We start from the raw sequence: 14776 nt of genomic DNA on the forward strand, positions 1-14776 counted from the left end.
TATTCTTTTCTGTTTGTGGTTTTCTGTTTTTCCTTTTTTGTGTAGTAGCGAATCTAAACAAGTTATCTAGGGTGACAATAAGTCCTTAAAAAAATTGGTTCAAATGGTATGAAACATCCAAATTATGTATCATAGTATTGATTTCACCAAAATGTTTACTTTACTTTGTCTTCTTTTTGCATACTGACATTGAAAATAAAAGCAAGATATCAGTGTTAAAAAAGAATGTATAACATTTATCCTGTATCAGTTATCATGAAATAAACAACGTAGTTGTGACCTTCTTAAATGTTGTCAGGGTCTGCATTTGTTGTTTCGCTTTTAGAATATATTTTTTTGTGCGGTAAAAGTTCAATTAATATCTTTGGACTACACTGCTTGGCGTTTAATGCATATTATACAGCATAAATCGTGGCACGTGTGGCTTTGTTATTACACCCGATAGGACGTAATCGAGAGAAATAATCTGGGTTTTATTTTGTGCCCATAATCCATGGTTCGCTCGTACGTTATGGAAATAACTAAATTGTTAGTACCAAAGAGATAACTCACACCAGAGCCCACCCGACCAATTTGCGCGACATGTTTGTATAGCCTACCGGAACATACTGGTAACATTCTTATAGTGATTATTTAACTGCAGCATTTTAAGGCTGTTTCACATGTCATGTCTAACTGAGTCCTATTCAAACGAATAATTGAAATGCATTTAATATTGTATATATGACATTACGTAGCGGTAGTACAACCTTAAGCAAATATTGCGAGAATTCAGCAGATCAAGAACCCAACAACAGTAGAAAACACTGAAAACGATGTTAATGTAGCCTATGTGAAGTATGATGTAAAAGGCGATATAGTGGATAAAGAAGTGTTTCCGCTTCCGCTCCTTCCGCAAAGGAAATCCCGCCTGATAAAACACCCTCGCCGCACACGTGTGTACTGTTGATGTTGCTTTACTGTGTTACTGTTCGACTCTACGTTGCTTCCGTAAATTAAAGACAAATAACGTTTTTTTTATTTTGATTTAGATAGATTGACAGGCAGCCCGAAATACAGACATTCAAAGATTTAGGATATATGTAGGATAGATAGAAATGTAGTAATAACTGCATTTGATTGACCAATAATTGTATAATTTCACAGTCACATGATATTAATCTTGAATCTTCAGCAGGTGTGGATGGACCATGGACCTATAAAGAAGGATGGACTATTTACAATACCAACTTGTCTCCCTTACCATACATAGCTAACGCGAAACAGCGCCGCGTGTGGCCACACATATATTACACACGTAGTGTAAGACTATGGTAGAGAATAAATTGGATAAATGAAGATGATTACAAGTCCCATTTTAGCATATCCTGTTTCTAAGGATAGGCCTTAAATCATGCCTTAAAAACATGGCTGAGCCCTGCGTCTAACTATGTACTTAGGAAAGGTTGATGCAGGAACAGGACACAAGGATAGACATTGGAACAGGAACAGGCGAGAAAGAAAAAGTCCAGACACAGGGTGAGAGTTTTAAAAATAAGCGTGGTTTATAAAACCCAGATATGACAGGATCACCAAAGTGTATACAGAAATACAAATACCATCAGGAAAACCATCATAGTACAGTGTTATACACTCAACGTTTACAAACTACTTCGTAGAAGGGGCCCAAGACAATGGCTAGACTTGTAAGACATTTATTTTTCTTTTGTCTCAGGTTGTTTAAATCACTTGCAACCACATAATGCATTTACTATTACTTTGTTTCTCTTATCAAAGTAGTACATCCATCTATTGAACTACATGTACAATCACGTTCAGCTAGATTATAGAAAGGCTACGACATCAAGAGAGCAAGAAGGGGGGAGGGACATGGAGATATCAACTAGCACTTTACATTAGGGGGGTTAGCAAGCACTAAAAACAGTTAAGTCATGGCAGTTTCCATAATAATGTTTTTCAAACCATGAATAAAATGTGATGTCAGGGCTTGCGTTTCCATCGTTATCATCAAAATATCAATCAAAAACTGTACAAAATAACCCCTATTTTCAGCGGGTTGTCCATACTGTACCTCTGTAAAGATGTCTTTGAATAACAAGACACTGCACATATAAAGATTCCTTTTTAACCTGGCTTTCACAGTAAAGCTTGCTGTCAGTCTGAATTATTCCCAGTGGACTATATGCAGCTCCCAGATCCGTTTGTGATTCCCACCCAGGAACATGTGGTTGTTTCCACAACCGTTTCTACAGGAATGCTGGTTGTACTCTGCAGGCCTACTGCCCACCATTCTGCCAGGAGGTGCTCATCTTTCACTGGCTGGATATTCAAACAACCGACATAACGGGTCGGTTGATGGCCGGATGGAGCAGACTTGTCCAGAATGTCACTTTCCTTTAGTTTAGGTTTTCCTCTGCGGTTTCAAAGTACATGCACATGTGAACACTTTAAAATATAATAAGGATTTGAGCACACAGGAATCCTCCCTTCTCTTGTCTTCAACTTCTCCACAAACCCTGGATGATAATGGGGGCAGACGCCCGGGTGTATGGATAGGAGCACCAACAAGAAACAACCAATCACAATCCAGAATCACTTCTTCAGTTGTGTTTATGTTTTTTTTTCTCTCTATGTCTTCTCTTTTGTATACAAACACAGTCTTGACAGATTTACACCTAGAAAAGAGTGCAGGGCTATGAACAATGGAAGAAAAGCTCCTCCTCTCCACCTAAAATACTGCTTCTTTTTTTTTTTTTTAGCAAAACATTCAAACGTATGAAAGCAATCATTGTCACGACGGCGTCAATGATTGTTAATATACACATCATGGAAAATAAATTAACATCTATTTACAATGTAAAAACACAAAAAGAAAGCAGCATGCAGGCAAAATCAACATACTACAGAAACAGTCGGTAGTAAGCTTGCTATCTGGCACGACACAATCGCAGTGAGGCAATGCGGGCTACGTGTATGTGCATTTGTGTTTGTGTACATCAATGTGTGCGTGTCTACGTGTGTTGGGGAGAGTGGAGTGTGGCGGTGTGCAATATTGTACCCTCTTGCGGAGATGAATGAGCTTCAATAGTACATGACATTTATATACATTGGCTTGGATAGGACATCTATCCGTTGTTTTTTCTAAATGCTAACCCTATAGGAGACACAGAATCCTGCCCTACTACTAACTACGACGATGGCGCCACGGCACAGGACAGGAGGGACTGAAATGCTACGTCACTTTTCAGTAGAAAGGTAGCTCTCTCTAGAACAACATCTCTCATCCAGACAGAATCACATTAGGGCCAGAAGACAAACAGTCCTTCCTGCTTGAGTATAGAGAACTTTTCTTGTGATGGGCGGTAGCCCAAGATAGACCCAGGGGTGCGCTGTAGACAACACACTGAGAGTTGAGTGAAGGGATAAGGGCCTGACAGGAAGTGAAGCAGATGGTGAAACGCACATTTAACCCGTTTCCGTTCAAAGTTGCGGTCTTTCCTCTGAGAGCAAAGGGGCCTCAACGGACAAGGCAGCAACACACTTTTAAACCAGTTCAATCTAGAAGCTAGTGCCACATAGAATAATTAGAATGAGGAGGGGAAAAAGGGAAAACAGAAAAATCAAAATGGCTATCGGAAGTGAAGCATCGACAATTGCAAATATCGACTGAAACATAACACATAAAACAATTTAACAAAGTGCTTTGAAAAAAATGAGGCAACAGTGAACATGACAGCAGAAGATGTGTGTTGGATACTGAGGAATAAATCCTGGATAAACCCAGACTCTGCAAGCACTGTGACTTAACTCGCCTGCCCAGTCGGCCTCCAGAGGCAGTGCTTACAACATGACAGCATTCATGACAATTGACAGATCACACTTAACCATTTAAGACTACAATAGCCAAAGCTGAAGTCAGTTATTCAGTGTTTTTAGACGTTATCATCACCAGTGCATTCTGGCCCTGTTTGTGAAAAAACAAAGCCCTAATTCAGCTCAGGCAGGTTAGGTGAATCTCACTGCAGACACATTCATGATGACAATGCTTTGGTAATGAATATAGTAAAGTATAGCGATGCACATACAATAATAAATAGCCATAGGGTACGTTGATATAAACCAACCAAGCTTTTTTTTGTTGGCTGTTGCTTGACTCCTGGCTGTGGTGAAGATCAGGTGATAGTCTTCGTGTGTGTTCTAGATATAAGCATCTGTAGGCCATGGCACAAGACCGCACACTACAAATAAAGCAATAATTAAACAGTAGAAAATGCATGAAAAATATCCAGGCAAAGATGCATTGGGCAGATATACACCCATCAAAACATTGTTTACAGATAAGGAATATGTTTCAAACAGAACATAATTACATAATTTATTTTGTAAATGTTTCGATTTGTTTATGTATTAATTGCACCATTTCAGTGAGTGCATACAGGGTCGTAGCTATTCAGCGACGTCAGTACAACTCAATAAACAAAACCAATCCCAAACTCTTATAAAAGAACCAGCAGGTAAAAGAAGAGCCGTATAAAAGAACCAACAAGTTGAAACCAGTTGATTTTTCTGATATGCTGCTTATCGTTTGTTGAGTCCTTTCCTCAGGCGTGTTATAGTTGAGTAGTCTTTTAAATATGCTTTTAAAATCCCTGTCGATCTAGTGAGAATGCATGTAAACAGTCGTTTATAGCCGTCTACTATATATCTCTGCAACTAAAAAAAAACAAAACTTTTTTTAAAGAAATATACAAAAACGTATCAAAGTAAACAAAAAGAAAGAACAAAAGAATACTCAGGAACTTCCTGCGGCAGTGTGGTCTCGGCTCGTGGCGTAACCTTCAACGTCTCGTCTGTATGGCTGTGTGTTGTCACGCTCTACTGTAGAAATACTATTCTATGCTATACTGTAGCAGTACTATGCTATGCTAAACTTTACTATGCTATACTATACTTGTGCTTCAGCAGGTTGTTGACTCGTAGCTTTCAAGGTATTCTGTGACCAGCGTCATGTACGTGTGTGTCTGTGTGTGTTTGTGTGTGTGTGTGTGTGTGTGTGTGTGTATTTGTGTTTGTATACACATAAGTGTGTGTGTGTATTTGTGTATATGTTGGTGTGTTGGTGTGTGTTTGAGTGTTTAGGGGTGTTTTTGTATTTGTGCATATATGTGTATGATGCTGTGTGTATGATGCTGTGTGTGTGTGTGTGTGTGTGTGTGTGTGAGTGTGTGTGTGTATCTGGCTCTCCTGGCGGGACTCAGCTGAAGGCCTCATCGTCCGTATCTTCAATCAACACCTTTGTGTCCTTCTTGGATCTATAAAGAGAGGGTTAGAAAAAGCACAAATCAAAGTTATCAAATAATACTTTCCTTTCGTCCTTTCTGTCTTGATGACGCCGGTCAGAATAAACATTTCTTAAAACGTTCAAATATATAATATATATTAGTGTATTTGAATTGATGTTTATTATTATTAATATTATTGCTTTTAATGATCACATGACTAAATGCCACAATGTAAATCCACCGTTAATCTGTTAAAAGACATGTTTGCATGCTATAGTGTGCTATTGTTTTGCGTGGTTTCCTTCTGCATGGGTTTGTGTGCGTGTGTGTGTACATGCGCGTTTACAGATTTAGAATTGCGTTTACGTCACATTTCCTCATTGGTACGTCCGACGGCCATGCTGCAGGCCCGACTGGACTTACTGGGAGGTGGACAGCAGGGGGCGCAGCAGCGACAGGCTGTAGGACCTCTTGCGGGGCTTCTTGCCCGTGCGGTTCCTCACGCCCTCGTCCTGGTCCATCATTTGCTCCAGCAGGGTCTGGTCGTCGGCGTTCAGCGGCGCCACCGAGATGTCCCGCACAGCGCGGAACTCGCCGCAGTTGTTGAGGTGCTCGTTCTCCAGGCGGAAGAAGTTCCACACGAAGCGTCTGCAAGGGTGGGGGGGGGGGGGGTGGTACGGTAGGAGAGAGACACTCAGAATGCCGCACTGAGTCTAACGGCGCCGGCAAACTCTGATGGGTGGATGTTAAATATTGAAAACATTTTCTGTAATGTTTTAATGTTTTTTTATGTTCAAGAATATGTGGTAAAAAATAAAAAAAGTAAAGAAAGTGAGTCTTGACTAAAGTACTCAAAAAGAGCCTGAAAACGCTTTTAAACGTCGGAATCAACGGCGCCCATTGGTTTACCACACAAAGCCGTAGATTTCAAATGACGGGCGCCGCCATTGCTTGACATCCCGTCTCAAAAGCACTCTGTCCTACCTGAAGACCTCAAGGGGGGCGAGCACAGTGGCCACGATGTCCCCCGTGGAGTGGGTGCTGGTGATGGTGCTGAGGGAGATCTGGATGGTCCAGGCGAAGCGCAGGATCACGTCCTCTATGATGGCACAGTAGTAGTAGGCCTGCAAGCATCGCAGAACACTTCCACTGAGCGCAGGGTTTCACCCGCAAGAGACTCAAGACTCACTTGTTCAGGGATCACCTAGACTCTGCATAGCCTCCACTCTTACCCCCCCACCCCCCTCTTACGCACTTATTGTATGTTGTACGTATCTTATCCTAGCTATCTTTGTTGTATACTGGGAAGGGGTTAACCTGACACTTGTTAGTGCTTGGCACTCGGTTCTATAGCGATATATTGTTTCTCTTTCTTCTGACAAATGTACTTATTCTAAGTCACTTTGGATAAAAGCATCTGCCTAATGCCTTAAATGTAAAGGTAATGTATGGTGGAATATAGGGGCGATGTGTTGATTCTGATCAAAGACGTACGCATGCATTTATCTCAGCGTGTGCTTGGCGTGTTTGAGCTTTTATTATGTGTATTTACTACGTGAATCTGATGGCTATTTGGGAGGTTGAGGCAGACCACCAGAATCTCTGGGCTCTGATGTGGGATAGTCCAGCTACTGAATCCTTATCTCTCTATCTGCCTACTATCACTGCTATCAGCTCTGTCTGGACGCCATGCCTTGACGCCACCAGCTGACTAATTAGCCACAACGACCTTGATGCTCTCTGCTACCTCAACACGGTGGCAGATAAGATAATTCAATTCAGTTCAATTCAGTTTTATCTGTATAGCCCTTAATCACCGTAGAAGTCTCAAAGGGCTTAACGGGCCATCTATTTATGACACACATACAAGCAAACATTTTAAATCATTGAGTTAATAAATGATTTAAATGATTCACTTTTTACTGCTCTCTTTTACTGACATCACTCTCCGCTTTGTCAATGGTGATTAGCTGACCTAATTTATCATCATTATTTCAGAACTATTTCCTTGGAGCTGAGTTGCTTCTCATTATGACTGCCTTGGGTGTCTTCGAGTGTCTTGAAAAATGCTTTTAAATGTATGCATTATTATTATTATTATTATTGTTATTAATAATCTCATGACTAAATGCCACATGTCCTTGGCATGGGTTTTGTGTGCGTCTGCGTTTATATATCTATAATTGTGTTTCTGTGACATTGCCTTGGTGTACAGTAATGCAATGCTGCCATGATGCATGCCTTCGCACACACACACACACACACACACACACACACACACACACACACACACACACACACACACACACACACACACACACACACACGTCACATGGGCTGGGGGCTACGCTACAGTGCCTTGATGGCTGAGTTTACCTTGTGGGGGTAAACGATCTCTTCTCTGAGTTTACCGTACCTTGTGGGGGTAAACGATCTCTTCCCGGAGGAAGGTGTTCTCCCCGGCCCCGCGGTCAAACAGCCCCCAGTCCATGCGCAGGTCCCAGATGAGCGTGTACAGGGAGCTGACGGTGGAGAAGACGATGAGCAGGTAGAAGAAGGTGTCCGCGTCCGCGTGCTTCTGCTCTGGAGTGTCACAAAGCACACACAACGCAAGGGTCACTCTGGGTCTGGATGCTTCTCTCCGTTTGATCAGCAAAAGAGTTGAACGGCCCGAAGATAAAATGTATGTACAAATAAATTGGGGAAATGGATGATCTATGACACAGTGTACAATGCACATGGACCAACCAATGTATAATTCATGGGAATATTTAAGTTTACCCCTTTTTGAACACTAGACACCTGTAACCTTGACAGACAATTTTTGTTTCATCTGTAATTTATTTTCATTGTACTATTATTTTCATTACATTTTTAATACATTTATTTTGATTAATTTATTTATTTCAAGCTATTTTATTTGCCACTATTATTAGTACTGTTATTATTTTATTTTCACGGTTCCCCTCATGTTCTATGACTAAGACAAAGTCACCTGTTCACATATACTATACTGATTCTATGAACAAACAAAACTCAATAGAAATGAAAGTAAAAAAAAAAAAAACTGTAGAATGGCTTGGGTCGATATATTTCACAGCCACAATTGAACGATTCAAGTACAGTCGCATTTTAAACATTTGAATTGGGATTTGAATTGTGGTAATGACATCCACTGGTTTCAGAGGCAGATAGTTGCAGTACCTGATCCTCCACTAGAGGGAAACCTGTTCCCATTTTCTAATTTCAGTTTATGGCGCATAGTCCCAGATAATGCTTATTGCACTCTTTGGAAAGTGACTCAGTGGAAAAAACGTACGTACATGTAAACAAGTACAGCTTTATTACACCTCCATACCATTTGTAGAACTCATTTTGTCATCATATTTTGTTGTTTGTTTTGTTTGTTGGCTGTTCGGATGCCTGCGTGGGTAATATCTCATACCTGCATGTGTTTCTGTTGTACCAACACTACAGGTTTGTCCTTCAGATAAATCCCAGAAAAAAATCAGACGAACCATCCAGTCAGTGGACTGTTCTGAATATAGCCAACCCCTATCTTTACCCTCTATAACCTCTTGTGTAGACACAGATGGCACACGTTATTACGAAACAAGGTTACCATAGTTTAAATGTGCCAACCAAACATGACTTTGACCTTTGGACATTGAGCAAGTTATTGCGTTAATGCTTTCTTTGAGGCCTCCACAAGCTAATTTATGTATGCACACGAGTCTCTGTGCACTGTGTTTAACTCGCCGGATGTTGATTTACCTTCGTTGATTCAGTCTATAGTTACAGCCTGAGCTATAGCTATTGAGCTCGACAGTAGCCGCTTCCAGACAGAGAAGTAGGATTCTGGTTTCTAATTTTTAAGTTGCTAATTGTCTCTGCCCACTCAGAGCCAGTCAGGCACCAAAACCATGGACGCTTAGTCATTCCCCTGTTAAGGGAAATCACCCGCATGCATTCAAATTAATCTCTTCATTTTAAAAGCGCAACGCCTCCTTAATGGTCATCTTCTTTTGTGGCTGGCAAATGCAAAATGGCTCAATAAAAAATGACTAGTGACCGCAGCAGTGGCACAAAGTTCTTAACCCTACAACACTAACCCTAAATACCTTAATGAACTACCTACTAAACAAAACCATCCTACTAAACATAACTACCTACTAAACCTTAGCTGGCTCCATGGACATATTATAGGGTATTCCTGACAGTATTGTACAGCTGTAAAACAACACTTGTCACATGCGAACGATAAAGATGACGTTATTCTTTGTCATTCTGCTCATTGAATTCATCTTGAGCTCCACTCTTTCTGCCATTTAGAAACCGGACAACCATAGTGTTCGTTGCAAAGTCACAGGTTCCAAGATGAGAGTCAACAGGCGCGTTCCCGGCCCTGTCCCGTACCATAACCCCTGACCCCTGCGCGACCCTGGGCCCGTGGGGCTCTGGTCCGCCACTCGGCCATGCTGAGGTATTTAAGCCTGCTGCTTAGCGGGCCGGGCTGCGGCAGATGTCTTCACGCTGGGCTCTGCTGCCCAATAGCCAGCGGGGTCGTTACGCGGGGTTAGTGCGGTTTGCACGGCCATTGATTTAAGAGCAGCACAGGGGCTAACGGTGGTCTGTGGCTCTGTCACAAACACTCAGCGCGCTGTCCGTCACCCAGACATGGGCGGGACTACAGGCACGTAAACGCACACGCACACACACACACACACACACACACACACACACACACACACACATGCAGACACACACAACACAAGCACACACATACCCACACAAACACATGCACTCTGGTGTGCATACGCAAATAGGCACATGCATGCAGCGCCAAGCCATACACCACACACACACACACACACACACACACACACACACACACACACTGCAGTAAACATGCTATTATGTCTAATGGATTCAAAGAAGATTGATGTTATTTAGGGCTAAGTAGTGCAGCATGGACAGATCCTCCTAATCCAACAACAGACCCATTACCCGCTGAGAGAAACAGGTTGAAAAGGACCAATACTGTTAGGGTGGATTCATCTGATTTGCTTATGAGATCATTAGCATTCATCTTCAGGAAACCATTATGATGCAAATCCGTTATTATGGACTTTATCCGTTTGGCCTCATTGCTTATTAGACTACACAATCAGTATGTTTCTGCCATGTCTTTTGGTACCGCCAAACATCCAGATTACAGTCAGACAGGGCCCACTTAACCCCATATGAGGACCTCTCCAACCTTCCACGACACAAGAGAGTGATGAGCGGAGCTGACACAATCTTCATTAGCGGTTTGAGTCCACCAGGGGCCACCTGTAGGGGCCACCTGTAGGGGCCACCTGTAGGGGCCACCTGTAGGGGCCCAGACTAGTAATGCAACAGTAGTGGAAATTTAGTAGCAGCGGGAGTGAATCAGAGTTCAGCAGTACAGAGCACGCAGAGACACACTGTAAGCACAGCGTGTTAGGACCGCCTCTCTGTACGCGTCCAGGCTGATAATGAGAAGCCCAGTTTGTAAAATGAAGTTGCAGAAGCTGTCAGCTCTGGCCTCATTTTTATTCCAGCAGTGTCCAGTAGACATGTGTTCCGCCTCGGGGTGGCTATCGCACATCTCCCATCTCTTCTGCACCTCTCCTCCCCTCTCCTCTACTACCCTCCCCTCCTCTCCCCTGCTATAATTTTTCCTCCTCCCACTCTCCCCTGACCTCCCTTCCCTCCCTTCCTCTCACCTTCTCCCTTACGCTCACCTTCCCTCGTCTCCTTTCCCTTCATCTCCTCATCTATCCTCCTCTCTCCTCCCTGGTCCTCTCCGTGCCTCACCTCCTCTCACCCCCCTCTCCCCTACTGCACTCCTTACCTCCCTTCTCCCCGTCTTCTCCTCCTTCACCACCTCCACACCTTCGATGTTCCTGGGCTTCTCTTCTGCCGTACCCCCCATGTTGATATCTTTGTTTTGCCGTCTATGAGCTGTTCTCCACACCGTGGTATTTTCCCCTGCTCTCCCCTTACCTCACCCCACCTGCTCTCCTCTCCTCTCTCTGCTCCTGTCTCCTGTGTCCATTCATCTCCCTCACCCCCTGCTGTGTTCTCACATACTAGTTTTACTCACACTCTCTACACGTGGCGTCTCCTGGTGCGCTCTGGTTGACATGCAGGATGAGTTTCCTTCCCACTTGTGATTCTCTTGCATCCTCTACAATCATTTAACGAGCGCTCTGTAATATTTAGCGAACTAAATAGTACTTACTAAACTAGACTGCAAACCAGCATGCTCCTGAGAACATATCCCACCATGCAGTGGGGTTTCATCTGCTGATGAAGCCCACGTGCTACATCTTCCAAAAATCAATGGTGTGAACGCTTTACCATCTTCAGATGTCTGCTATTCCAGGAAGTGAGGTCATGAGGGGTGAGGCCAGACAGGATGTACGACCAGAGCTCTCTGACTGGGCTTTTGCGGTAATGCTGATGACACATCCAGCAGACAGACACACGGACACACAGACACTGGGAACTCTGCCAGATACCCACGACATCATCAATCCGCTACAGCTGGAGCCAGCGATGTGAACAAGACGTCACACTAAGTGCCGGTGACACTGGCCTGGCCTGGCCTCTGCCCCGCTTCCTGGTACTCTGATACCCTACCGGAACAGCAATGGCCGCATTCTAGACTCTAGAGGGTTCCACGGTCAGGCTCCATATCACATCCGCCCCGTCATTGCAGTCAAGTGCGAGTGAAATAGTAAGTAGGATTATATAATATGAATAAGAATAGCAATATCAAAACAGAATTATTCTGATTGTTATGGTGATGGGGTACTAGTAGTAGCAGAGTAGTAATAGTCGTCGTGGCCGTAGGAGATGTAGCGTTAATATTTGAAGGACATTATTATTCAGTTATTAAATGAACTAAATTGACTACAGTGTGAAGCCTCAATGTGGTGAGAGGATTTCTGACTCAGATGCTCCGTGAAGCTTAAGACCGCTGTTTGAACCGGTCCGGTGATCGTTATTTATGGCTGGGACGTCTTATGTATCAAAGGCGTGTGCCTCAAAAGAGAAGACGCTTTCCCACAGAGAGATCTACATACGAGTGTCTTCCCGTGAACACACAGCCTCTGGAACAACCTTTTCAGTATTCATATCAGGGCAACGTAGATCTGTGGTGAAGCAGATATGGATCTGACCTGCGTGCATGTGCTTGTGTGTGTGTGTGTGTGTGTGTGTGTGTGTGTGTGTGTGTGTGTGTGTGTGTGTGTGCATGTGCAAGCGTGTGTTTCTTTGTGCGTGGACGTGCATGCTGGTGTGTGTGTACATGTGTGCATGCATGTGTGTGTGTGTGTGTGTGTGTGTGTGTGTGTGTGCGTGTGTGCGTGCGTGCGTGTTTGTGCGTGTCTGAATGTCCTCCCTCCTTCCTCACTTAACCACCGCTCTCCATTACTACGTGGGATGAAGGAGGGCTTCATACAGAATAAGAGATGAAGTGAAGCCATTAGCTAAGGGCCTACTGGCTGCAGACCAGAGGAGGCAGGGAGGATATGGTTTAATGGACGCCTTCCTGGCTTGCCTAACAAGATAGGATAAGGATGAAATAAAAAAAAAAAGATGCCTGTGATTCTCCCTGTCTTTTGGCATCGCTTTCAATTTTTTAATTCACCTCTTCCACCTCGTCCAATTGTCCACTCAGCTTGCTCTCTCTCTGTCTCTCTGTTTCTCTGTCTCTCTCTCTCGCTCTCTCTTTCTCTATCTCTCTCTCTCTCTTAATGGTCAATTAACACCAATTATCTGGCAGTTTGTTTAGGAAGGGAGCATAATGCAGTGAATCAAAATGATTTGACCTAAAATAAAACAAATAATTGATTCTGGGAATAAAACGTTTATACCAGAAACTATGACGGTACATCGACATAGGCAAGAAGCAGTCGTGTGAAATGGCTGCTTTATCGGCGGCTATGTTTTTGAGGCGGCAGACTGGGAATAATCGCAGGCTAATTATGTAGCAGCAACGATAGAGAGTGACTTGACTTGCTAATGACAGCCCCCCCCCCCACCCCCCCCCTGCCCTCGACTATGTACTCTCTCAATGCCTTTCTCCCTTGATTCTCCCTCTTTAGTCCTCTCTTTATCCAGGTTTCTCCCTCGCCTCCGCACTCTGGCCCTGGGACTGAGAACACTGTTTGTTTCCTATTGAGCAAAGAGAACCTTGGAACTCCCTCGCTGTGTCTGAGAGGCTCTGTGTCGTTCCCATTATGGAGGCGTGAAAGCCAAGGGCTGCCTGCTTCTATGTGTCTCTCCCAAGGTCAACGCTGTTGTTAGTGTTGTTCTGTTTCCTTTACATCAGACCGCAGCTCCTCTTTTGGTCCCCCCCCCCCCCACCTGTAGCCAGCATCACCGTATAGCAGCATGGCTCAAACCAATCACAGAATGAGGGGGAAGTCAGTTTCTACTGAGCTCTACCAAGAGGGGTTAAGAGCAGAAAACACTTCTTAATCTCCCAAAGACAGCCATTACTTGATTAAGAAGAAATTCGGCGGAGGATAAAATCAATCTTGTAACTCAAGCCTTGATTATACCCACACTATTTGGCATCGAGGTACGACAGACGTTCATTCACCCTGCAAGCTTTTCCATCGCATCGCACATTAGTTTGCAGAATATTTTGATGCTGTAGCTGTTTTGGCGAGCTGTGTGTGTGTGTGTGTGTGTGTGTGTATGTGAGTGATCTAGTGAGTGAGTGAGTGAGTGAGTGTGCGTGCAGTGCATGCGCGTATGTTTGTCTGTGTGCGTGCTTGTGTGCGTGCGTGCGTGCGTGCGTGCGCGCGCGTCTCCTGCGCCCTACCTCGGTGCGTGCTGTAGAGCGCGGCGAAGGTCACGACGAAGAAGGTGGTGGAGTACTTCCCGGCGTTCACCAGGTGAGGGAAGGCGCGCTTGGTGTCGCGGTAGCGCCGTAGGCACTGGACGAAGCGCACCCAGGCGGGGAGACACTGGATGACGGCCCGCACGCCGTACGAGTAGCTGTGGCACACAAAGTGCTCTGGGGGGGGGAATAACAGAGGAAGACCGGGGAATGAGGAACGTCTGTAAGGGTTGCTTTGGATGGGAGCGTCTGCCGTCAGCGTCTGAAAAATGTATCAATAAGTGTGTACCACTGATTGTATGTTGTTGCGTCCTGGCACTTAAAAATGGTGCTTAGCATTGTGTCGCGTCTTATCCCAGCTGTCTTTGTTGTGTACGGGGAAGGGGTTAACCTAGCGATTGTTACTGCTTGGCACTTGGTTCTATGAACATTCTTAACTGTACTGACATTGATATATTGTTCATCCTTATTCTGACAAATGTACTTATTGTAAGTCGCTTTGGGTAAAAGCGTCTGCTAAATGCCCTAAATGTAAATGTTAATGTGTTGTTTTCGAAAATTACAAAAAAAACAACTAATGACATGCAGGAAAACCTGATTTGAGTTTCGACCG

General features: G+C 43.9%; 1 protein-coding gene across 1 annotated transcript in view; it reads right to left on the reverse strand.

The window, feature by feature from the left end:
- Positions 1-1534: 1534 nt before the first annotated feature.
- The window catches only part of xpr1a (xenotropic and polytropic retrovirus receptor 1a), a 66726-nt gene continuing 53484 nt past the window's right edge, over positions 1535-14776 (reverse strand). The window contains exons 11-15 of the mRNA XM_084473062.1: positions 14146-14340; positions 7699-7865; positions 6267-6406; positions 5706-5930; positions 1535-5312 (exon numbers count right to left, since the gene is read on the reverse strand). Of these exons, the coding sequence (XP_084329188.1) occupies positions 5255-5312; positions 5706-5930; positions 6267-6406; positions 7699-7865; positions 14146-14340 (785 nt within the window). The 3' untranslated portion in view covers positions 1535-5254. The remainder of the gene's footprint in view (positions 5313-5705; positions 5931-6266; positions 6407-7698; positions 7866-14145; positions 14341-14776) is intronic.

This window comes from Micromesistius poutassou (assembly GCF_964030765.1).
Source record: "Micromesistius poutassou genome assembly, chromosome: 9".
NCBI classification, from domain to species: domain Eukaryota; kingdom Metazoa; phylum Chordata; class Actinopteri; order Gadiformes; family Gadidae; genus Micromesistius; species Micromesistius poutassou.